This window comes from Erinaceus europaeus, chromosome X (assembly GCF_950295315.1).
Source record: "Erinaceus europaeus chromosome X, mEriEur2.1, whole genome shotgun sequence".
NCBI lineage: Eukaryota > Metazoa > Chordata > Mammalia > Eulipotyphla > Erinaceidae > Erinaceus > Erinaceus europaeus.
In genome coordinates, this window is record NC_080185.1 from 2,977,949 (window position 1) to 3,004,324 (window position 26,376).

General features: G+C 46.8%; 1 protein-coding gene across 1 annotated transcript; it reads right to left on the reverse strand.

Annotated features, from left to right (window-relative positions):
• On the reverse strand, positions 1-25,274 carry GABRQ (gamma-aminobutyric acid type A receptor subunit theta). The gene is made up of 9 exons (XM_060183450.1): positions 24,969-25,274; positions 22,935-23,023; positions 7,149-7,216; positions 4,995-5,215; positions 4,612-4,694; positions 4,212-4,349; positions 3,565-3,717; positions 2,297-2,586; positions 1-1,870 (listed from the first exon to the last, which is right to left on the reverse strand). The coding sequence occupies exons 1-9, from the start codon at positions 25,139-25,141 to the stop codon at positions 647-649; spliced, it is 2,439 nt and encodes an 812-aa protein (XP_060039433.1). The 5' UTR covers positions 25,142-25,274; the 3' UTR covers positions 1-646.
• Between the last annotated feature and the right edge of the window lie 1,102 nt (positions 25,275-26,376).

The following is a 26,376-nucleotide window of genomic DNA, read 5'->3' on the forward strand; positions in this document are numbered from 1 at the left end:
GCATCTAGCAACCAACCCAGCGCCAGAGCTAGAAGACACACTGAGTCCCCGTGGTTAGAATTCAGAAGCAGAAATGTGAAGACAAGAGAAGATGGAATCCTTTCAAGGATGGCAACTCTATCTGGGTAGTTTTCGCTGTGATGTCTGTCACCCTCCCCGTAGACTCCTTGGAAAAGTGCTCCCTTGCCTCTCCTAACGTCTCACTCTAGACCCCTACCAGCCACCCATGTCCTGAAACACTGCACACAGAGCCCAACAGAGTGCTGGCAGAAAGGCACTATCAAAGTTCTCCAAGCTCTGGAGAGCCAGTGGCCTGCATCTGCAAGCATGGCCAGCTCTTCCCTGTGGCACCTCGCTCAACTCACAGGTGCCTAGGTGGGGGTGGGCACGAAGCAGAGTCCCTGGGAGGGAAAAGGAGGAGAGAGAGACGGAGAGAGATAGAGAGAGAATTCTGTTAAAAAAGGAGCCCCCTCCACGAAAAGTTAGGGCACAGAACTTGGGTCCTCAGCCCTCCAGCCTCGCTCCTCCGAGCCTGCTCAGCACTCCAGGGGGACAGGTCTCTCACAGGACTCACTGGACTGCCCAGACCAGCAGAGTTCAAGAAAGCTAAATGGGAAGCAGAGCCCCAAGGGGAGACGCTGTGGGACTAGTAGACATGGTACACCCAGTAGATGATGTTGAACACCAGGAAGGCCAGCGGGAAGAGGACCCGGGAGCACCTGTCGAGCAAGGGGATGTAGACGGGGCGGAAGAGCTTGGAGGAGAAGCCTTCCTTAAAGGAGCACTTGGGGCTGGGGGGGCTGCTATCTTCGGAATCGGAAGAGCTGTCGTGGTCACAATGCTCGCTGTCCGCGGACTCCTGCTCATCCTGGCCATCATCTTCGTCGTCTTCATCCTCATCATCAGCATCAGCACCGTCAATATCCTCGTTGCGATGGGCAGCCGCTGCCACAGCCCGGCGGCACTCCTCTCGCAGGCCAAGGTAGCCGCTCTCCATGCGGACATCCTCGGGCAGCCTGTGGATTCGCTCCAGGCTCTCACACAGCTCAAACACTTCCTCGTTGGTGGTGTTGCCACCCCGCACTCGCCTGCGGCTGAGGAGAACCATTCGCACGTCGGAGCCCTCAGACTCATCGGAAGTGGAGTTGGCATCAGGGTAGCTGGGACCTTCGAGGCCTTCGTTGTCTTCTCGGTCTTCATGGCCTTCAAAGCACTCGAAGTCTTCATAGTCGCTACTGTCACAGCTATCAATGGGAGCGATCTCATCTTCCACCTCTAGAGCATCCTCTTCAGAGCCCTCCCTGTCGTCGGAACCCTCCCCTTCATCGGAGCCCTCCCTGTCCTCAGAGCCCTCCCCATCATCGGAGCCCTCCCCTTCATCGGAGCCCTCCCTGTCCTCAGAGCCTTCCCCATAGGAGCCCTCCCCCTCAGAGCTTTCCCCATAGGAACCCTCCCCATCAGAGCCCTCCCCACTGGAGCCTGAGTCCTGCAGGTCCTGCTCAGAGGTACAGGGCAGGTCACTCAGGGTTTCATCACTGGACAGAGAGGACAGCGAGCTGAAGCTCTCGGCCTGGGCCAGCGGGGCCCGCAGGCTGAAGGAGGACAGCGAGCTGCAGTGCTCCGGGCTGGCCAGGCTGGCCTGCACAGGCTCAGGGGGCGCCGGGGTGACTTCATCCTCGAAGTGGATGTGGTCCCCCACTGAGCAGACATCCGGCAGAGGCAGGAAGCCGCCAGAGTCGGGTCTTGCATGGACAAGCACAGCCGGGGAGGGCGGAGGGCAGGGGCGTTCCTCCTCCTGCTCAATGGGCGGCTGACCATCATAGGCCTCTTCCTCTGTCATCGCTTCCCGGTGCCACCAGCGAGCAAGGAGCTGAGGGACAGGAGCAGGAGGCAGTTAACATGCACGGCGCATGCGTGTGGAGGTCGGCCTGGTGGGTGCAGGGGATGCTGGGCAGGACTGGGCATGGAGTCAGGGGAGCAAAGGTGGGGGGGCTGGCCTCCCTGGTGTCTCGCTTCCTGTGTTCCTCTGCCCTCTGTCTCCAGGATTCCCTGGCACCAAGTCCAAAGGCAAAGGCTTGGGAGCCCCTAGCTCTTCCTTACTAGCCTTGGAGGGAGCGATGGTGAGTCACCTGACTTCTTTTGTAACCTCAGTGTATTTGTGTGTGTGTGTGAGAGAGAGAGAGAGAGAGAGAGAGAGAGAGAGAGAGAGAGAGCAATTAAGAAACACAAGACCAAGTGCAAAGCCCAGGCCTAAGAGGTGCTCGGGGAAAGCCAGCTGTCACTCAGAAAGTCTCACCTGCATCAGCACTTCCTCATACTGGTAGCCGGCCATGAGGCGCTGGGCCTGCCTGCGGAGGCGCTGGCGCAGGCGCATGAGGCGTTGGCGGCGCCTGGCATGACGGCCAAGGCGCCTGCCTCTCCGGGCATAGAAAAAGAAGTTGATGTAGACATATTCTACCAGGGACAGGAAGATGAAGAGGAAGCAGACCATCATGTAGACGTCAATGGCCTTGACACAGGAAACATTGGGGAGTTTCTCCCTCAGATGAGAGTTTATGGTATTCAGGACCAGCATGGAGCTCAGACCTGCAAACAAGATGGTACCATGAGCCTCGGCATCCCCAGCCAGGGTGCCAAGGCCATCCCAGAGACGTGGGCAGCCCCCAGTCAGAGTCCCTCCTCCCCCATTCTGTAGCCTTTGTCACTTCCTACTGCTCCCAAGAGCAAGTCCAGTCTCCAGTCTATTTCATTGCCCTTTGTTTGCTCGTTCATGCATCCCTACAGTCCCTCAGTACTGAGACCACAACTCTCTCTGAAGCCTTCTGTCAAGGCTGAGTCCATCATGTGCTATAGTTAAAGGAGGTAGCAGAGCAGTCTGCCCCCAAGACGGAGGATCTAGATGTGGGCATTCTGCAGGGGATGGCATGGAGTATACTTGGGAGCTGAGTTCTGAAGCCTCTGGCCCACAACCTCTAATAATCCCTGTGCTGTGAACACAGCACCCCGACAGCTCAACCCGAATGTCTACGTCTCACCAAAATGGCCCAGAATGCCTTCCCAATGCCCTAGCTCTGGCCTCCAGCAACCCCACCCCTGCAATTCCTGTCTCCTTTAGGAATCTCGTACCTTGACTCAAACTGCCTGTGCTTCCAGGGAACGCCAGGCCATGATTCTACCTCCTGCTAGATTTTAGGTCTGCGCCCTGCAATACTTTTTAGGTACTTCAGCAGCAAGGCCCCCTCAGGGCTCCACTAGCCTCTCTCAGGGACCACGTCATGGAAGTTCTGTGTGCTGCTAAAGCAGTGTTTGCTCAACTGCACTTCCTAGGGGAGCTCAGGACTTGCTCATTCACTGATTCATCTAGCCAAGAACAAATTCAGCCCCTCGGGCCTGCCATCCCGTGACTTCAGGAGGTCTGGCTCATACCTCTCTTCTTGGCTGGTCTCAATGCTGGTGCCAGTGCTGTGCACACAGCCTGGGCCCAAGTTCTGTCTCCTTCCTGTACAGCCACCTACTCTGCTGGCAAGGACCCCGACCCTGACTTGGAACAGGAACAAGACCTACCGACTGTCACCCTGGCTGCGGAGGACTCATAGTTCATCCAGAACGATATCCAAGAGGCAATGGTGACAAGGATCATGGGCCAGTAGATCTGGAACAGGTAGCTGGTGACCTCTCTCTGGATCAGGAAGCGCACGATCAGCCGCACATAGGAACCTAGAGAGATAGAGAGGGGGAGACTGTGGCAGGGAAGTGGACCGGGGCCTCTCAGGGAGGTGTGTAGGAGCACAGAACTCAGTGGGGGGCAGGGGTGGTGGTGGGAGGAACAGCCATGCCCTTCAGCCTGGGTGCTCGCACAACTGAGAGCACTTGCTGCCTAAGTACTAGTCACAGCAGCATGTGTCATTTACGGCTGAAGCCTTGCAATGGACAAGACACAAGACAGGACAAAGCTAAAAAGAAACAAGAAAAAAAAAGGCTGGGGGAACAGCTGACCCTGCCAGGAGGTCTGTGCCAGCCAGAGTGTGACTCTTTGCACCTCTAGAAGGTGACATATGGCCATGCTGCTACTTCGATGTCCCCCTCTGAAAAGGACGTGCCATGAGGACTTGACTTTATAGGGAGGGGTCAGAACCAGGAAGATAAAGGCCAGATGGAGGCAGAGAATGGGGAGCTCAAGAGCAGAGGCCTGCAGAGGTGAGGAGACCCACCTGTGTAGAGAAACACCTCCTTGCTCAGCACATTCTTGCCCAGGAAGCTGAATTGAGGGATATCCAGCTTCTCGGTGCCCTGGACAGCATTCTCATTGCCCTCCCAGTACAATTCGATGTCATCCACTGTGTAGCCATCTGGAAGGGCGACACACAACACGGTCTCAGCAGGCAGAGCAGCAGAGCAGAGTCGGCTATGGGAACCCGAGCCCCTCAACCAAAAGAGGAACACAGCAAAGATATCCCCACCAGCTCCAGCAGTCTCACCACAGCAAGGGGCACCATCCCCCGGGCCTGTCTCTACCCTACAGGCCAACCTCTCCCAGACACCATGACATGTGCGTGTAACCTCAGCAGGCTGGCTGTGTGGAGGGCAGTTAAGGGAGGGGCTCATACGTACAGCTCTCCACCTCCAAGTTGCAGGTCTGCTTGTCCAGAGGGAACTTCTCCAAATTCATGACACAGGCCGCTGTGGTGGTGAGTCTGCATAGGAAGAGAAGAGGAGGGGAGAGCGCGTCAAATCCAGACAAGAGACTGGTGCCCCAAAGGCCGCCCAGCTAGCACTTCCCCACACTCCCTGTGCTGTGGCTGCAGCTCTCCAGATGTGGGGTGCAGGTGACCATGGATGGGGGAATCCACAGCTGTGAAGTGGGTCATGGAGGGGTTCTAAGTCACCACATGAGGGTCAAGACAGAGATCTGAGGAGGACTCTTGGAGGAGCTGGCATTCTCAGGGGGGAGAAAGGACATGCTGGAACAGCCCCCAGGCTCTGAGAACACTCACCGGATGCCATAGTGCACCGTCCCGTCGGGGTGCAACTGGAACACGCGGTTCTGCACGGTCATGTCATGCACAAAGGCCTCCTTGCTATTTAGAAAATAGCAGTCAGGGACCCACAGCTTCTCCAGGAGGCGATAGTCCAGGGTCAGGTTCTGGTTGGTCTCATGGTATGCTAAACGCGGGTCTTTCCAGGTCTGATGGAAAAACATCGAGATGGTGTAGTCCTGGGGAGAAAGAAGGTGGATTTCAGTTGGAAGGCGGTCCAGCTCAGAGTGTGTGTGTGTGTGTGTGTGTGTGTGTGTGTGTGTGTGCGCGCGCGCGCGCGCACGCGCACAAGCAGGTGTGCAGAGCTCACTATAAACACAGCTGCAGCATGTGAGGATGCTCAAAACTGAAAATGAAATGGGCCTTGAGTTATAAAAAGCTTGGTTAAGAACCAGGACAGGCTCCGCATCTGACAGGGGTAGCCAGCATCCTATGCCGGATTCACAGACTCCCTTTTTTGTTGTCTTTTTTTTTTTTTTTGTGGTCAGAAAACACATATTTGTTTTAGGGTTTTTTTTTTAAAGATTGTGGGTCATATTTTATTTAATAGCTTCTATAATAGAAACAAATTCAAAGACACATTTTATACAAGGTGATTTTTTTTTTCATAGGTGAGTCAAATTTAGGCTACAGATAATAGCAATATGGAAATCATGACCTTCTACCAAAGGTTTTTTTTCTTTTCTGGGAGGGAGGATAATGGTTTACAGTACAGTTGTTGGCACTTGGGCACAATCTCTCATTTTACCAAGATAGGTGTCTGCAAAACACTCTCACCCCCAGCTTAGGCCCTGGGAACCCCCTTTCCCCCCAATGCTCTCTCTACCCACCAGAAAACACATAGATTTTTGAAATGCATTTCTCTGTTGTGTTTATTTTGAGTCTTTCCCCCAGATGCGATCATAGGTTGAGCATTCAGTTTGTGAGAGTCTCCCGGAGCAATGCATGTAACTGACTTGTTTGCTGCTCCTTCCTGGAATTCGACTCCACTTGTTGTGTGAACCATCCCACACAGCAAATACACAGCACACCCAGTGTGGAAGGTGAGCCCCAGTGTCTACCCTGCCCAGAGCAAGTGGGAGGCCTGTCCCACGATTCCTGCCCTGGCAAAGCCGGCATTGTCTGGCTTCAGAGTTCTGCCAGTGTAGTGTGTATGTGGTGGGTCCACACTGTGCTCGTGCTGTGCATTGCACTGATCATCAACAGCCAGTAGGGTTTCTTGGCTTCGTTATCTGCTAGTTGCTTTTCTTTACACAACTGAGGTTTCTTTTCTTTTTTCTTTTTTTGTTTAACCAGAGCACTGCTCAGCTCTGACTTATGGTGGTGTTGCAGATTGAACCTGCAAAACTGAGGTTTCTAATCATTGTTCTATCATTTACAGACCGTCCATTTACATTCAGAGAAACTGTCCATATTTTCTGGGTTGGTCCATGTGCTGCAGATATTTTAAACCACTCTGGTTATTTCGCACTAGTTACACTGGTTTGTTTAATCTTGAAATACAGGAGTTCTAGAAAATCTGGATAGACAGAATTTTTAAATAGTTGAAATTGCCCTTATTTGTTTTCATAGTTTGTGTTTTCTGTGTTGTTGTTGTTATTATTCTTTGCCTCCAGAGTTGTTGTTATTATCATAATTATTATGCGCCTCCAGGATTATCACTGGGGCTTGGTGCCTACACTATGAATTCTCTGCTCCTGGTGGCCATTTTTTTTCTATTTTATTGGATAGGAGAGAAGTTGAGAAAGGTGAGGGAGATAGAGGGGGTGGGGGAAGTTAGACACCTGCAGATATGCACTCGTGAAGCAGACCCCCTCCAGGTGGGGAGCAGGGGCTTGAACCCAGATCCTTGCGCAAGGTCCTTGCACTTTGTACTATGTGAGCTTAACCCAGTGCACCACACGGGCCCCTCTATGTCTTTTTAAAGATCACCTTTGGAAAATTTCATAAGCCTTTCACCGTCTACCACCTATCTGGATTTCTTTTCTTTCAGTGGACTGTAGTTTCCAAACCTATTGTACTCCCCCAAGTGGGCTCTGTTGCATGTCTGAACATCTATCCCCTTCCTCCTTTTCCCTTCTCCCACCCCATGGCTGGAGTTGAACCACTTACCATATTTTTTTCTGAGACCTTTTCAATTCTGGAGACATACATAGATATTCCTACAGGCACGGGGCCACCTAGAACACAGAAAGACACTTTGACATGCAGTGTAGAAGATTGCTAGTACAGAGTCAGGAGGAGTCAGTTGTCAGGGTTCCAATCCCATTTTGACATTTGCCAATTTTGAACGTGTTAATGTATGCTCTCTGAGGGCGATATCCCTCCTGGGTAAAATGGGAGTTATAGCTCTGATCTCATGGTTAATACAAGCCAAGCACTCACAGCAGAACCTGGTCTGTGAGGCACTGAGTGGGAGGGATCAGAGCAAAAGAAACAGAACATAAAGCACATATTCTTTCCACAAATCCCTTCCTGTTAAGAACTCAAAAGCTCAGAGTCCAAAAGCAAAAGCTAAAAAGGCCTGCGGTGTGAATGAGAATGTTTCGGTAAGAGCACATGGGTGTGTCCACACGTGAGTGAATGAGTGCCTTTGTAAGAGTGTGTGAACTATGTGCATTAACGGATGTGAGTTTATTCCTACGTGCGAGTAGATCTGTGCTCACATGTAAATGAATGCCAGTGTGTGCATGTATGTGTGAGTTTCTCTGTGAGAAAATGAGTGAGCCATGCTGGTGTGATTCACTGTGTTGTGTGGGAGTATCCAAGCATGTGTGTAGGTAGAGATGTTGTATGGAATATGCCAGTGGATGTGTTCACGTGTACGGGAATGAAGTGTGAGTGTGTGACTCAGTAATGTGCAATTGAAGTTTAAGCATGGGTATATTTGTGTGTGAAGGTGTAAGCACAAGTAACAACACGCAAGCACACTTGTGTGCATCCATGTTTTGTGTCAGTAATTGTGCAAGCACATGCAGTTAGACATGTTAGTGTGCGGAAAGGGATATGTGAATTTGCAGGTGACTGTGTTTTCATGTATGTGAACGTATTGTGTATATGAGTGAATGTGTCAGCAAGTCCATATGAATTGGTATGAGCATCTCTCTGTGTATGAATATTTTAATATTTACTATTCGGGTATTTTCATGAGAGTAATTGAGCATGCCTATATGAACATGTCTGCATGAGTATGTCCATGTAGATGTGTGAGTTAATGTGTAGTTGCCAACATGTTGAATATGTTTCTGTAGCCAAATACATGAGCCAGTGCTTGTGAGTGTAGCACATGCATTTGTGTATGAGTGGATTTGTGCATCTGAGTACGTATAGGTGTGAGAGCATGTTCATGTATGTATATGCACATTTGAACATGCTTTTATATGTGTAAGCATGTGAGCACCTGCAGGTCTTTGTGAATGTGTGTGAGCATATTCAGGTGCTTATGTAAATTTGTGGAAATTAATTTGAAATTGAGCGAGCATGTCTGTGTGTGTAAGCAGATGTATCCCACTGTGTCTGTTCATGTGAGTGTGAATGCTTTTGCGTTTCTGTATGTGAGCATGTTTTTGTGTTAATGGATGTGTGATCATGCTCTTGTGGTATGCAAATATGCAAGCATGTGAATGAATTTTTATCTCCACAAGAAAGAATTTGTGTGTATTTTTTATATGAGCATGTTTGATTGTGAGTGGATTTGAATACAAGTTCATGCGTATGCAGATATGAGTTTGGAAACGTAAAATGTGTGTGAAGGTGAACATGTTTGCATATCTGAAAATGTCTGTATGAATAGAAACATGCTAATTTATATCTGTAATATATGCAAATGTACATGTGTCTGTGTGATTCAATCTTTGTGTATGTGAGCATATAGTTGCATGTATGTTAATATCTGAGAATAAGAATGTAAGTATGAGATTTTTCATGTGCATATGTGAGCAGGAACATGTGACACTATGTCTCTCTTTACATGTGTAAGCTTATTTGTGTATGTGAGCATGTGTATGAGTGAAAGCTGAATATTTTCATGTGTGCATGAGAATATGTGACCATATACACGAGTATTCTGTGCACTGAAAGGCTTTTGGAGTTCTTTGTATCTGTGATGATATTTGCATGTGATTGTACTGTGAGGATGTTCATGTGAGTATATCTGACTATGTCTCATTGGTAAAGAATTAAATTTGTTTCTCTGTGTGATAAAGTTTGCATGAATGGCTACTTGTGCATGCTCAAGTGTGTACCAGTTGTGGATATACGATGTGTGTATGTCTGTGCAACTTTCACAAATGTGTGAACATGTGTAGCGGGTATGTAAGCATATTCGTGTGTGTGCAAATATGAGAGCAGGTGCAGGTATCACTACTTGTTAACTTGTTCATATATACTATGTCATGTGTGCATGTATGTGAGTATATGCATTTCAATGTGACTGGGTGAATGAATTTGTAGAGCTTTTTGTTAATGCAAGTATATGCATGTGATTTACATGATATATTTCTAGGTGAATGAATCTGAAGGTGTCTGTGAATGTATTTGTGTGTGAGGGAATATGTGAGCATATTCATATCTGTACTAAGTTATCTATCCTTTGTCTATTACTATATCTGTTGTGAATGAACTTGTGAGTTTTCTGTGAATGTAGGAGTTTGAATGCTAAGGGATATGTGATCATAATTTTTTATGTATTGAAGTATGTGAGCCTGCTATGTGAGTATATGTATCTAAATGTTAATGATTTGTGAGACTGTCTTTACATGTGAGCATGTTCACACCAGTAGATATATGATCAATTTATGTTTATATATGAGTGTGCATGTATGTGTAAGAATCTGAGTTTTTGTATATATGATATGTGCATCTGAGTGTGAATTCTGAGTCGTACAAATATGTATGAACATATTTGTGAGTAAATTCATGGTATGTATGAACATGAGATTATGTCTGGGCCTTAATGAGTTATGTAAGTGAATGGATTTGTGTGCATGTAAATCTGAATATTTTCTATGTGAGTTGATGTGTCAGAGTGCTCATGCTAATGACTATGTGAACACTTGTATGTATGTGTGTGTGTGTGTGTTGGTGTGACAATGAAATTGGCTGTCTGTCAGTATGTGGAAATGTTTCCAGGTGAGTGGATTGTGAACCTGTTGTCATGTGTGTGCTAATATGTGAATATGTGTGAGTATATACGACCATGTCTGTGTGGGGGTGAATCTCTGAATGTATTTTTGAACATGTTTTTGTATAGGTGAAAGCATTACACATTCATGTGCATAGGTGAATATAGGCTCCTGTGCATGTGAGCAGCATGTGTCAAAAATGCATGGCTTTGTAGGTGTGTCTACGAGATTCATGTGTCTTGTGTATGTGAATCAATGTAAGTGTGTGGTACATCAGGGTGTGCTGGTGCATGTGAGCATACGTGTGTAGAGTGGTTGTGTGAGCATGCTCTTATGCCTGTGAAGATGGGAGCCTGTGTATGTGAGTATGTGAGGGAGTGGTGAGAGCTGTGGATGTGTTTTGTTTAGGTATGAATATTCATGGGAATATGTGAGTCTGTACAGAGGAGTATGTTGCATGTGTCTGTGTATGAATAAGCTTGACAGTAAGATCATGTATGTGTATGAGTACACGGACCTGTTTATGTGTCATGTCTTCCATAACATGTGAATAAATTTGTGGATGTGTTTGCCTGTGTGTGTTTCATGTGAATGGAGGTTTGGCATGCACGTATACGTATCCAAATAGGGGAGAATGTGCTGCAGTATATGTGACTATTTCTGTGTACATGTGTGTGACTTAGCATGTGGGAAAATTTGCATGCACATTACATGTCTGAAAGTCGATGTCTGTATCTGTGCAGTCACATCGTTTTTTTTTTTATTTCTGTATTGGGGGACTAATGTTTTACATTTGACAGTAAATACACTAGTTTGTACATGCATAACATTTCTCAGTTTTCCACATAACAATACAACCCCTACTAGGTCCTCTGTCATCCTTTTCCAGGACCTGTACTCTCACCATTACCACCCCCAAGCCACATCTTTCAAAGCCATTCTGCTTTGTGGGTAAATCTGTGTATGTGTGTAGCTATGTGTGTGAAGCAGTCATATGTGTATGCTCATGTGTATGAAAATCATGTTTCTGCATATAATCGTGTGTGCATGCAAATGGACTGTGAGCATATTACTGCTTGCATGTGACTTGTGTGTCATTTGTATATATACAAATGTTTTTCTGAAAGAACTTGTGAGTGTTGTTCGAGCATATTTTGTGTGTGAATAGTCCAGTAAGCATGCTAAACTTGTATGTGAATTTGTAAGCATGTGCATTTCTGTAGTCACAAATGTAACTGTGAATGAATGTGTTATATCAGTTCATGTGTGTGAGAAGAGATGTATATATTCACGTGTGTATATGGATCTGTGATCATATTCATGTGACTTGTGTGTCACTCTGTGTGAATGAGAATGTATGTGAGCACAATTTTGTGTGCCTGGACATATGAGCACATTTCTGTTTGTGAATGTGTTAACACAGAAAGACAGAGAGGCACCAGTCACCAACCGTAGCATCACTCCAGAATATGCCTTGTTGGGATCAAATTTGGGACCTTCATTGCAAGTAACACACATCACAGGGAACCACCTCACTGATCGTGTGTGTGTGTGTGTGTGTGTGTGTGTGTGTGTGTGTGTGTGTGTGTGTGTGTGTGTGTGAGTGAGGTATGGTCGTCACAAGATGGTGATGGGCAAAGTTGTGTATCTGTGATACGTGCCTTTGTGTCAGAGTGTGAATGAATCTGCAAAGGAAAATGTGAGCATGAGTGTGAGTGTGTGTGCCTCTAAGTGTGAGTGAACTTTGAATCTTTCCATATGTGCATATCTCTGTGGGTGGAAATGCAAGCATCCTCACTGTATATGAGAGAAAATAAGGTTCTGCATGACGGTGCACATGAGTTGTGTGTGAGTACCTTAATATTTCGTGAATGGATGTGTAACCCTGTTTGTGTTAACTATGTGAACATTCGCTGTGAGTATATTCGCTGTGTGCTGGTGTGAGAATGAAATCAGGTGCTTGCTAGTATGTGTAAATGAAATTTCAGTGTGCTTTTGAAGATGTTTTTGTTTGGTGGGCACTTTATTTACACATGTGTGCATGTGAATAAGGGACCTTGTGCGTGTGAGTCCAGTGTGTATAGTGCCAGTGCCTTTGTGAGTGTCTGATGATACCAGAATATCCATGTGCATGTGAGCATTTGGGGATGTGAATACTGGCATATGCTGTGTGGATTATTTGAGTGTTTGTGCATGTGTGTGTGTAGATTGTGAGCACACTCAACTTTGTTCTAAATATATGAGCATTTGTGTATCTGTGCACAAATGAAATTGTGAATGTGTGGATTGAGTGGATTTGTGAGTGTGTGTATGAAATATAACGTGTCTGTGGTTTTGAATAAGTTTAATGGTTGTGCCAAAGCATTCATGTGTGTGGTGAATGTATGTGTGTGTGACTATGCAAGCATATTCATTTATATATGGGAATTGTAGGCATGTATGTATATTATATCTCATGTCTCTGTGAAAGTGGGTTTCTGAGTGAATTTTTCTCTGTAAGCATGTTTCTGTGTGAGTGGCTGTGTCAGAATTACCATGTGTATGCGAACATACAAGCACTGGCAGGTAAGTCTATTGTGTGCCCATGTGTTAAAGCATTTTTGACGGTGTTTTGTGTCAGCATGTTCACGTATTCACATGTGCTTGTGAGTATGTCAACATATGCATTTGAATGTGGGGATGGACTTGTGTTTGTGTATTTATCATGTTAATGTGTGAGAATATGTGTATGTATTTCTTTGAATATGTGTAGCTGCATGTATGTGGGTGAATTTTCTGAAGTTGGTTTTGGTGTGTGCATATCCATACCTGTTCAGAGCATGTGAGTGAGCATGTGTGTCTGAGTGTGAATGAATTTGTGAGTGTATCAATGTGAGAATGTTGGATTTGAAGGATTGTGAGCATGTCCATGTGTCTAAATGAGTGTTGAAGTATGAGTGTGTGTTGTAGCAGAGATGTCTGTATGTGAATGAACGTGATAGTGAGTGTTCAGTGTGATGACTGTGTATGACTGAACACAGCACACACCTGTGCATGTGAGTATGGTTTTGTATTAATAGAGAAAAGCATGTTCATGAGTATGTGTACAAAGGTACCTGTGTGAGTGTTTATGCTAACTGATTTGTGAGATTGCTTCCATGGCTTCATGTGAGTGGTTTGTGAGTATGTTCACGTATGTATGTGTGGCTGTCCAGTGAATATGTTTCTACGTTTGAATGAAGTTATGGGTATGATGACATAACTGTGTGTATTTTTGTGACTGGATGTTTCAGCATGTATAGTGTGTGTGTTGTGTGTGTGTGTGTGTGTGTGTGTGTGTGTGTGTGTGTCTTGAATGAATGAACTTCCATTGTATTTTCTGTGCTGGCAGGTTTGAATGTGAGGGATAAACAAGCATATTCATGTGTGTGTGTCTTGTGTAAATGCTTTTCCAGTGTGACTGTGTCTGATGTGTAAGTATGACCCCATGCTCATGTTATTTTGTAAGATGTGTACATGCTTGCCTGTATGTATTTGAGCGTGTCTGTTTATATGTGTTTGTGCAAAAATGAGCAGTATATAAATATGTCTATGTGATGATATGTAACTGTGTCCAGTTATGTGAATGTGTGGACATGGACAGGTGAATACATGCACTTGTGGCTGTGTGAGTGGGTACAGAATACATCTGTGCATATGAATAAGTTTGTAATGGGTGTGTGAGCATCATGTATGTAAGTATGTGAATCCGCTCATGGGACTGTGTTTCTATACACAAAGTTTTGTGTATTAGTTTATGTGACCATGTTAATGTGTGAGTACGTTCATGCATACATATACATGATAAGCACATGTGTCTGTGTTACTGACACTGTGGCTTGGTATGTGGAAGTTTAATGTGCATATCACCCAATCGGAGCCTGTGTAGCGGAGTCTATTTAGGTCTCTGTGTGTTTGAATTTGACTTCGTGTTTGTATATCTGAACACAGCATAAGACAGCACCTCTGACTGAGGTCCTGTATACTGTGTGTGTGTGTGTGTGTGTGTGTGTGTGTATCTTTGTGTTTGTGTGGATATGTGAAATTGTGTGTGCATGGGTATACATCAGATGTCCACTGTCGTGGTGTACTGTATTTCCTTGTTAGCATGTCTGCATGTGAGTGGGTGTTTGTGTATGAGGATATGTGAAGACATTTGTTCAGTGTCTTTGCTGTGTGTGAATAAATCTGTGACTGTTGCACTTCAAATATGTTTACAGACATGTGAACGTGAGAACGCGTGTAGGTCACCATGGGACCATGTGCATGGCTCTTTGGACAGTGTATGACTGTGTATGAGTGCATTTCATGTGAATGTGGGCTTATGAATGTTCTCACACATATCTGTGTTAAGCTGAGGCCTTTACGTGATTGTGTTCATATGTGAGGTGAACGTTATAACCACTACACTATGGAAACTTGTCTGTGATTGTGTTCATGTGTATGTCAGTGAGGATGCATGTACATTCTATAAGTGAGTTATTCTGTATGTGTATGAATTTGCCTTTGTGTCTCAGTAGATGCTTTATTATGTTCTTGTGTGTACATGTTTGTGTGGGAGTGAACTGTTAGAATGTTTATATTGTATGTGAGCCCGTGTTTATCAGTATGTCTGTGAATTTTTTGTGTGTGACTGAGTATTTATATGTGAGCATGCTATTTGCATATGGGAATATGTGCTCAGTGGACATTTCAAAGTGACTGTGAGTGAAATGGTAGTGGTGCTTGTGTCTGTGAGTATGATCATGAAAGTTCATGTGTTAATACAGTCCTGTGTGTATATAAACATACGGCAGCTATTTGCATGTGTGTGTCTATGTGAAAAATGTATACTTGCAAATGCGATTATGTTTGTGTGAGTGGATGCATGATAACATGCATATGTGTACACAAATATGTCAGCCTTTGCATATGAGTGTATATGTGCCTATGTGAGTGCTATGTGGTTTCGTCTATTCATCTCAGCATGCTCGTGTGTGGATGTGAAGGTGAGTCTGGGCATGGGAGTGTGTATGTGGGTACACTGATCTGTGAGCGTGTTTGCATGCTAGAGCACATCTGTACTGAATGAGTGAGGGTGTTCCTGGGTGCATTTCAATACACTAGCCTTCACAGGTGAGTGTATGTATGTGAATGAATGTGTGTTTGCTTTTGAGTTTTCTTCATGTATGTGTGGACTATATATAAGCATGCCTGTGTATTTGTGAATGATGGAGTGTTAGTCTGTGTGAGTGCATCATGAGTGTGTGAGAGTATGTTTGTGTATAAGTTCATGTGAGAGCATGTTCCTGTGTGTGGGAGCATGCTCATGTTTGCATGTGGATTCCTGCGCACGTGAGTCTATGTAAGTGTGTAGTGTATTTGTTGGCGTGTTGGTGAATGTGAGCGTATTTGTGTATGAGTGGGTGTGTGAACATGCTCATGCGGAATGTATGTGACCATGACCATGTGCTCATGTGTGTGAATATGCAGGCCTGTTTGTGTTATGCCCTGTGTGTGAATGAATTTGTGGCTGTTTGCCTATGTATGTTTTGTGTAAATGGAGTTTTGTTATGCATATGTGTGTGTGTGAACAGGTAAGATTATGCTGCCATGTATTTAACTATCTCTGTGTGTACATGGCTGAGTTAGTGGGAGCAACTTTACATTCACTTACATATACAGTCATATGCACATGTTACTGTGTGTACAGTCATATCTTACGTGAACAGATATGTCAGAGTATTTGTGTATGTATGTATGTTAGCAGTTGTGTGAGGAGTCACACATGCATGTGGATATATGATCATACTTGCGTGAGTGAAAAATTTGTTTCTGAACATCTTGTTTGCATGCACATTTACTATGGACATGCTAATGTTTTCATGTGACTATATGTAATGCTATATACAAATGTCTCTGAAAGAATTTCTGTTATGTGAATTTCTAAGCATGTGCATTTCCATATTCACAAATATGACTGAGAATGAATGTGTTACATCAGCTCATGTGTGTATGATAATATCATCATGTCCATGTAACTTATATGCCTCTCTGTGAGCATGGTCTTTTGTGAGTGGACATATGAGCACATTCCTGATTGTGAATGTGTGAGCATGTGTTCTGGGGATCTTTGTGAGAGTGATTATGTGAGTGTATCTCTGAGTTTTATTTATCTGCTTTATTATTGATTAATGAGAGCATTTGAAAAGAGAGAGAGAGAGAGAGAGAGAGAGCCAGCCATAACATCATTCCAGAATATGCATAGTTGCAATCAAACTTGGGATTTTCACTGCAATTACCTCAATTCATAGGTAACCACTATACTAGTCACGTGTGTGTGTGTGTGTGTGTGTGTGTGTGTGTGTGTGTGTGTGTGTGTGTGTGTGTGTGTGTGATGGAAGGCAGCTATAACACAGGCTTTTGTGTCTTACTGTGAATGAGTCTGCAAAGGAAAATATGAGCATGTGAGTGTGAGTGAGCTTTGATTCTGTGTGTATGTGTGAGCATCTTAGTCACTGAGTAGAAGTGTGAGCATATGTGGTGTATAAATCTACAAGTAAGTTTATACATGGGACTTACATGAGTTTTATTTGTTAAGTATGTGTTTTCATATGTTGTAAGTGGATTATAAGCATGTTTGTATTAAGTATGGGAACATTTGCATGTTGAGTGTATGTGTGCTGGTGTGAGAATGAAACCATGTGTTTATTAGTCTGTGTAAACATGTTTCCATGCTAGTGGATGTACAATCATGATTCTGTGTGTGCACTCACATATGAGCATGTGTATACATGTGTGTATTTGTGTTAGTGAACCTATGTGTTTTTGAAGATGGTTTGTATGGTGTGTGTGTGTGTGACATACACATTTGAGTATTTAAATATGGATCCTGTGCATGTGAGTCCAGTGTGCTAATGCCATGTGACCATATAGCATATTCATGTGCCTGTGAGCATGTGAGGATGTGAATATTTGTATGTGCCCTGTGTATTATTTTGAGTGTCCATGAATAAATGTGTAAGTAGACTGTGAGCATGTTTAGGCTTCTTTTACATATATAAACATTTATGTTTGTGTGCAAATACAATTGTGTATTGGATTAGATTTATGAGAACGTGCATGAGATTTAATGTGTCTGTAATTTTCAACAGGTTTTGTGGCTGTGCTAAAAGATTCCTGGATACGTGTGATGAAACTGAATGCATGAGCATATTCATTCATATACAGCAATGTGTATGCATTTATCTCGTTTTCGTGCAAATGGATTTCTGAGTGGAGTTTTCTCCATTCGCATGATCCTGTGTGAGTGGCTGTGTCAGAATTGCCATGTGTATGTGAACATGCGAGCACTGGTAGGTAAGTCTATTGTGTCCATGTGTGAAAGGATTTGTGATATCATGTTCATGGGTGCATGTGTGAGAATGTACATGTGCATATATTTACTTGACTGTATGTAGGTACACGTGTACATGTAGGTACATGTGCATGAATTTGTGAAGCTGATTTTTGTTTATAGCATGTTCATACATACATGTGAACATGTGAGCGTTATTATGTAAGTATATGCATCTAAGTGAGTGTGTCTATGTGAGGATGTTGGATTTGGTGAATTGTGAGCATGTTCATCAGCCTACATGACTGCTTGAACATGTGCATGTGTTGCATCAGAGATATCTGTATATGAATAAATTTGATACTGGGTGTCCAGTGTGATGATTAAACACAGCACATACCTGTGCATGTGGACAGTTTTGTGATGATGGATGTGTGAGCATGTTCGTGTGTATATACACAGGAGCCTGTGTAGGTGAATCTCCATGTCTGTTCATGCAGTTCAAACATGGTTTAATGTGAGTGATGTATGTTCATGCATGTGTGTTCATTTATCCACTGAATGTGTTTCTATGTGTGAATAAAGTTAAGGATATGTTTGCATATGTAAGCATATTTGTGTTTGTATGTTTCAGCATGTGGATTTAGTATATGTAAATGTCTCTGTGTGAGTGAACTTTTGAGTGTGCATCTCTATGCTGGCTGCTTTGTGTGAGGGATATGTGAGCATATGTATGTGTGTATGTGTTTCAGATAAATCCTTTCATAAGTGTTCTTGTATATGCCAGCATGTTTGTGTGTGAACAGATATATAAGTATGGTCATGAGTTCATGTTAATTTGTAGCCATGTGCACATGTTTGTCTCTGTGTATGTGACTGTATTTTAATGTGTCTGTGTGCATGTGTATGTGCGGTGTATAACTATTCTCATGCGATATGTACATGATAAACATGTATATGAATGTGTGAACACAGACATAACAAGTTTGAATGTTTTTCTATGTGTGATTTTGTTTAGTAGATGTTCCATCACATATATGTATAATACATGAATATGTGAGAATGTCCATTTTGCATGCTTGTGGTTTTCTGAGTGAATGAATTCTTAAGAGTTTTTCCTTATAAGCTTGCATGTTAGGTAGATGTGGACATATATATGTCTTGTGTAAATATTTTTATCCACATATTTGTGAATGTGAGCATGCTTGTGAGTTTGATCATGTGTTTATGTGACTTTGTGAGCATGTGATATCTGCATGCATGCAGATTTTTTGAATGTTTCTGTGTGAGCATATTGTATGTGGGTAGATATATGAGCAAATTCATGCTTGCCAACACATGAACATATGATATCTGAAATGAATTTGGTGTGTATTTGAGGACCTCTGTGCATTAGTACATGCCTTAGTGTGTTCGTATATGCTCATATGACTATCTGCATGTGTGTACACGTGTTTACTTCTCTGCGAATGAGTTTCTTCCATGCAGCACTGAGGAATGAACCTAGGCTCTCATGCAAGTGCTATACTCTTTATTGACCTTATCGAGCTAAATCTTTCTTCCTTTATTTATGAGGAGACAGAGAGAGAGAGAGAAATAAGAGAAAAAGAAGATAGTTATCACTTACCTTGGTTCCATCCATTGTGAGGCACTGGGCTTTGAACCCAGGACCTCACACACAATAAGGTACATGCATTACTAGGCAAGCCATCTCCTGGCTTTGAACGAACTTTTGAGGTTTCTAAAATTTTATGTACTTATTTATTTATTTGATTATTAAAGAAACATAGTGAGAACCACAGCATCAAATCTAGTACATTCACTGCTGACTTCAAACTCAGGACATTACAATGCAAATACTGCACTTCACCAGTGAATCTCCACCTCACAGCCCCACTAAGTGCACTTGTCTGTGGAAGCAGTGAACCCCTCTACTATGTGTGTCTGTGTGAGCATGTGCATGTAAATGTATGTTCTTGTGACTATGTGCGAGTGGATTTGTGAAGAGTTCTTTTTATGAGATGAGTGTGCATATCCGTGTGTACATGTAAATGTGTAGGGTGAGTGTATTGCGTGTGGATGAATGTGACTTTGTGCATGTGAGTGTGAGGACATGTGGATATGTGTGTAGGTAAACATGTTTATGTGTGTGAACCTGCTGATGTGTGGATATGTGTGCATATGTAAAAATATCATGTTGAAGGGTGGGTGTGAATACGTGAGCTTACAAATTTGTAGGTGTGTAATAAGAACAGATCTTTGAGTGAATCTACACATATGAGAGTTTCAGTATGGATGAATGTGTGATTGTGTGTATGTGATTACTGTGTGGGTAAGTATATATATGTGAACATACTAATGTGTTGATGTAAGTAAGTGAACCTCTGAAAATATGTTTCTGTGTGATAATGAATTTGTCAACTTTTGTGTGTGTGAACATATTTTTGCACAAGTGTATGTGTGAGTATGTTCATATTGATATAATGTATGTGTATTTACATGTGGAATAATGAGTGTATATATAAACATGTTCATGTCCTTGTGAATCAATGAGCATATTTATGTGTTATAGGGAATATGTGAGTGTGTGTGCTTTATCTTGTGTGAGTAGCACTGTGGGTGTATCTGAATATGTCAGCATGTTTGGGCATGACTTGACATCAGAGAATATTTTTGTGTTTGTAAATATATGAGAATGTACACGTGAGAGTGCACTGAATGGGAATATTTCCGTTTGCCTGCATGTAAATGAATTTGAGTGCATTTCTGCATATAAGAGTACTGGTACGTGAGCGTGTTCATGTGTGTGTGTGTGTGTGTGTGTGTGTGTGTGTGAAGTCTGCATTGATTTGAGTATAAGTGCCCCTTCTGTGTATGAATCATGAGTATGTTTGTGAATGGACTGTGAACATTTCATGCGAATGTACCGCATGAGAATGAATTGAGTGTGTCTGTATGTGAATTCATCTTTCCATCTGCATTTTTTAATTGAAATTTTCATCATTTGTTAATAAGAGTGAGAAAGAAGCACAGCATCACCCCAGCATATGTGGTGCTCAGAACTGAGGATAAAACCTGGGACTTTATACATGAAAATTCTGCACTTTACTACTCTATCAGTCCCCTGCCACTGTGTGATTGTAGATTTGAGCACTCTTGCTTAGAGTGAATGTGTTTATGTGTGAAAGGATGTATAACCTTGCACATGTATGTGTGCCCATGTTACTCTGGGCATCTGAGTGTATTATGAAATGTATGTGAATAAATGTGCAGTTATCTAAGTTTACGTCAGTCTTTCATGCGTGCATGTTCACAGGTGAGCCTGTGCATGCTAGTATCTACGTTCACAGGAGTGATGTGTAAACATGTTCATGTGTGTATCCTTAATATTGAAGCACACATAGCTGTGTGTGTGGATGCATGTAGATGTTCATGTGAACACGCAAGCACGTGTGAGCACCGATGCATCTGTATGAATGGAGCATGCATGTGTGAGTGGATGCGAGCATGTCCATGTGAGGGTGCCTGGGTTGTCTCCATGTGAGTAAATCTGTGAGTATGTGAATGTGAGGGCATGCACAAATGTGTCGTTGGGAGACTGTGTGAGGTGCTGGAATGTGTCTCCTGTCTTTTTTTCAGGTCACAGTGCTCACAAGGGCAGAAAGCAAACCCCGGAATGGTGCAGTTCCCTTTTATGGACCAAAGCATTTTGTTGCTTCCTCCCTGGCCAGTCTGGGCCACTGTTCCCGGGCATTACGATATGTCGCACTGCTGTTACAAAGAAGTGCATAAAGCTGGCATTTCTCCTGCTGGCCTGGCTGCAGGCTGTCTGCCCAGAAGCTGTGTGGCCTGGAGGCCACTGTGTGGCTCCACCTGCTCAGGGGGCAAAGTGCCTGTGGGAGTGAGCAGACGAGCGGCAGCCGAGAGGGCAGTGGGCCTCTATGAGGGGCAACCTGGATACTAGCATTCCGGGCTATAGCAACCGAGCCTGTAGTAACAGGGCTTCTGAGAACAGTGTTCTTTATTCTAGCTTCCTTCCAGGCTGGCAGGAGGATGCGCCTTCCAAGGGACTCCTGGGCCCCCGACCCCTAAGGTTTCAGGTCCTAGGCTGGCCAAAGGGTGCCTACTCACCAAGCTATGGTTTGATGTGGCCCAGGGGAAAGGGGCCTGAGACCTTTTCTGAATTTATCCAGTGCCGATGCTCCCCCCTCCCCAGGTCTGGGGGTCGCTGTGTGTGGTTTGGGTAGTCTGTGTCCACAAACTCAAGGGAGAAAGGAGGAACTGCCTGGCAGTGGGGGCCAGGCTCTGCCCGTCACAGGAAGCCCCCTCCTCCGCTCAAGCTTGCAGAGCCCAGGGGCACACTTACCTTTGATCCAATCTTGCAGTGCATGAGACAAGAATGAGGGGCTGATGAGGGTTCAAAGGATGGCTACCCTGCCCAGACCCCCCCCAACCCCCATGCCCAGGGCAGGTGCTTGGGGTGGGGCTTATTGTGTTCTGCAGACCTCCATTCATATGCACTCGTATGGGCATTAGCATAATCATCCCTTTCAAGTGGTTGCAGCTACCACCTGCGGAAACACAGCTCTGAACTCTTTAGCTCACCCCCTCCCCACCAGGAAAATGCGTCAGGCTGGTTTCTTTTAGAGCACCCTTCCTTTTGTCTACACTTGCTCTGGGTTTCCTGGATGCCCCGTGGGCCAAAGAAGGCTCCTTCTTGTTTTGAGCCCTCTGGGAAGTCTCCAGGCCCTTCATATCTTGCCTAGGGGCGAGTCACACTGACCAAGCAACAGAGAGCAGTCCCAAAGGCCTGGCCTTCCCTGGCTCTCCCTGCCTTTTCTCAACTGTGTGCTCACTCATTCTCTGGCTTGCTCGCTCACTCACTCACTGGAGGTCTGAGTGTGAGGCCAAGGGGCAAGGCTTGTCTCTGCGCGGTGAATGAAGCCATCAAAGGCTGGCTGCTTTGACAAAGACTGAGCTGAGTGAGGGAGGGGGGAGTGATCTGCTGGCAGGAGCTGAGGGCTTGAGGAGGGGGGCAGAGATGAGGTGCTAGGCACAGAGACGGCCAGGCCCCTTGTTGTGAATTGGGTGACGGGGTGAGGGCCCTTGCTTCCTCCTCCCTAAGGAGCAGGACACTTGAGCCTGGGAAGCATCTATGCTTGCTCCTGCACTCCCATTTTGGGGGGGAGGGACACATAGAGCTGGGTACCACTGTAGAGGTGCGTGGAGAGTACTGAGAGGACTGGACAGAAGAAAAACAGCAGCAGAGAAAGGGCCCGGGCTTTTGAGAGGGGGCCATGGTGCTCTCCCCCCAACCCCGCAGGTCTCTGCTGAGCTCAGAAGGGGCTCTGGTGAGGCAGATGCCTTGAATATGGAGGACTTCCACTTACTGGATGGGGTGGTGTGTTGGGACTGGGCTTCTTATGTCTGCATGTGTCTTACCTCCAAAATTTGGTCTGAGACGGTCGTCATAGTTCGACAGCACCCTCTCCAAAATGTTGTGGACCACTGTCTCGTTGGCACAGTTTTTGCTGAAAGAGATGTTCTCAGTCAGTAGTGGCCCTCGGTAGCTGCTACATCGCTTCCCAGAGTGGAAGCAACAAATAACATGGCAGGCGTCGACTCACTAGGGCCTGCGCACAGGCAGACATGCACAGCCATACGTGTGCTGCTCCCCCTCCCTAGCCTCCCTCCCTCCCTTCCTACAGTGAGTCAGCCAGCAGTGACGCAGATCCTCTCCCCCTCCCCTGCTCTCCTCCAGGGGTGAGGGTGGGGGTTGGGCGCAGAGACTGGCTCCCTGTTACCAGGCAGGCTTGGGGGAAAGCGGGGGGGGGGGGGGGGGGGGGGGGGGGCGCCGCTCTGGGGGAGCGCAGAAGGGAGAGGGAGCGGGCAGCTTGGAGTCCCCACAGAGATGCGTGACTCCAAGCCCAGAAAGGGCCTAGCAGAGTAGCAGAGCCACTGGCCTGGGTGCGGCTTTCCAGGTTGGTGGAGGGCTTCCAGAGATATTTAAAGTGCCAGGAAAGGTCACCTCCCACCCTTGGTAGCCCCCCTGGACTGAGTCAACCAAGCCCCCCTTTGTGCAGGTATCTCCCACCCCCTCCCTGGGCCAGGGCTGGCCCTTCTATCGTCACGTCTATGTGAACCTGTTTTCATGGCTGCCATGACATGTGACGCAGAGAGAGGTGGGGGCTGGGGGACTTGATCACGCAGCACAAATTCAGGACCTTTTCCCAAGCAAATTGTCCCTGATTTGGGGGGCTCAAGACTGTCTCCCTAAAGATATGAATTCCTGGGTCTGGCTAAACACGTACTTCCATCCTAGAGGTGTCTTGGGTGAACTGGCCTTTCTAGAAATCTCATGTGCTAGCCAACTTCTCCCAGACCTTCCAGCCAGGTTAGCAGCCCCCCAGTGGGGCTTTTGTCAGCAAATATGCCTTGGGCTTCACTGTTCCTCTTAGGATCTTTGATGCACTCACTTTTTCTTTGATCAAGAAATGTCACCCCTGCAAATATATGTGCGTGTGTTTGAGTGTGTGCGTGTGCTGGTGCAGTGTGGCATGCTAGGTGAGGCCACTGCGGGGCTGTCTGCTGGAGCCTTGCCAAGTCCACCCCCCACTGTTTTTTTTCTTGAAAGCATGTTCTTTTCTGGTTTGCCATTAAAAAAAATTATTCCCAATCATCTTTAATAACAAAATTTCATTGTACATCATTCCAGGCTGTGCTGGTGAATTATTTCTGAATTAAAACTCAGCCTTCCCGCCTGTTTAAGGGGGTGCACACATGTCAGGGCCCCGAGTCCGTGGCCACCATGCATACATTTCTGGGTGATCTACATGGAAAGCTTTACTGTTCACCGTGTCTTCGGATTTTTGCAGACCCGAACAAACTTGAAATCCATCGGGGTCCAGAGGGCTGGAGAGGGCTGTTTGGCCACCCCTCGCCCTGGCTGGGCACCCGGTAGCCAGTGTCGCTTATTTTATCTGCGAAGCTGAGCAGGTCCCTCACCTCACAGTGCGCGCACACGCGCGCACACACACACACACACACACACACACACACACACACAAACACACACAAACACACACACACACACACACACACACACCAACATATGCGCGGGCGCCTCCGGGAACCGCTAGAATCCGCACTCTAACAGGTGTCTCTAGCTTGTTTTGCGAATTACCCACCGCCCCTTGGCCCCCACCCCTGACCTTCCAGGGCTGGGGGAAAGCCCTGGCGGGGGCTCGTTCCCCAGGACTGTCTGGGCAGAGGGGCGCCTAGGGGCGTTCTACGGGGCTCTCGGCGCCACGGTAACAGGTGGACTGGAGCGCAGGGTCTGTGGGCTTTCTGTCTCCAGCGGCCTCCCCCATCTCCCTACCTCCACCCCGAACCCCTGTGCCAGAACTGGCGAGCCCGCTCCGTCCAAGGGTCCTAGCGGCCCGGGCGCCCGTGCCCTGCCCGGTGGCTCCCGCTTACCAGTCGAAGAGGTTGAGGACGAGCTTGGGCACGGAGGACACCAGGTCGAGGTTCAGCGTGGGGGGCACCGTGGGGGCCACCGTGGGGGGCACTGAAGGGTCATCGCCCTCCGCCAGCCAGGTGCGGATGAGCAGCAGGAACACGGCGGCCCGCAGCATCCCTCGGATGCTCATGGCCGCGGCGCGCCTGACCCGGCCGGGGCTGCGTTCGGGGCGAGCGGCGCCGCGAGGCGGGGAGAGCAGAGCGCGAGGCGAGGCTCCGGAGCTGCCTAGCACTCGCCGCCGCGAGGTGCGCTCCGTCTGCTGCCGCTCCTGGCTGCGACTGGGCACCAGCGGCGCGCGGCCGGCTCCGCCCACTCCGACGGCAGCGCCCGCCCAGCCAATCGCGCGGGTGCCAGGGGCCGCACAAAAAGGCGCGCGCTCCGGCCCCGCCCGCGGCCGCGCGCCCCCGGCCCCCTCCCGGCCCGCGCGCAGACAGGGGCGGGGCCGGCGCGGGGGCGAGCGGGCGGGGCGCGGGGTCCGCCGCCTCTTCCTGCGCCTGCGGCCACGCGCGCTGCTCGGACGCGCCGCGGGCCCGCACTCGGCCCTTCCTGCGGGCACCGCGGCGGGGTGGCGACCCAGGTCTTCTGATAGGCCGGCCGGGCACCTGTGGGGCGGGGGGTGTCCTACTGCCTCTGTCTCCCACCCGGTACCCTTTGGCCCCAGTGGCTGCAGCGCGCTGGGGAGGGGGTCGGCAGTGGGTGGGTGACACAGCTCTGGCCATTCTAGGGGCGACTATCCATCACCTGGGAAGTAGGGCCGCGCAGTACTGGAGCTTTCTGGAGTTTCATCCCCCCAGGTCGGGGAGCCAGATATAAAGCTCAAGGGCACCGTGCTGGTCGAGTTGCAGTGAAGGGAAAAGAAGACGAGGGTCCACTCCCCTGTTCTGCTTCGTCCCCTCTCCCAGGGGAAACTGCCATTCTGGCGAGAAGGTCCTCGTTCTTTCCATGACCCCAACAGCATCCCGTGGAACAGAAAGACCTGAGAGCTTAAGGAAGTTCCCCTACCCAATGCCCCATCCCACTGGGATCACATCCATGACCAAACAAGTGCAGAAAGAGGTGTCTCAGAACCCGAGGGCCAGAGGAACGACCAGAAACCCAGCGTATACGCCCCCCCCCAACCGCTGTTGGGAAATGGGGAACATGACAGTGCGTTTCAGGTTCACTCCTGGCTGACTATAACACAACTATTTCACACAAGTGCAGCAAAGCTTCCCTATAAAAATTCCCACAGCTGTGGGTTTCACCCTTGATTCTTGCTTTCTAAACTGTTTTTGAATCAAACTTTTAGAAACGTGTCTCATAGTCCACTGTCTTCAGTGAGCACAGCACACACACACACACACACACACACACACACACCTGCCA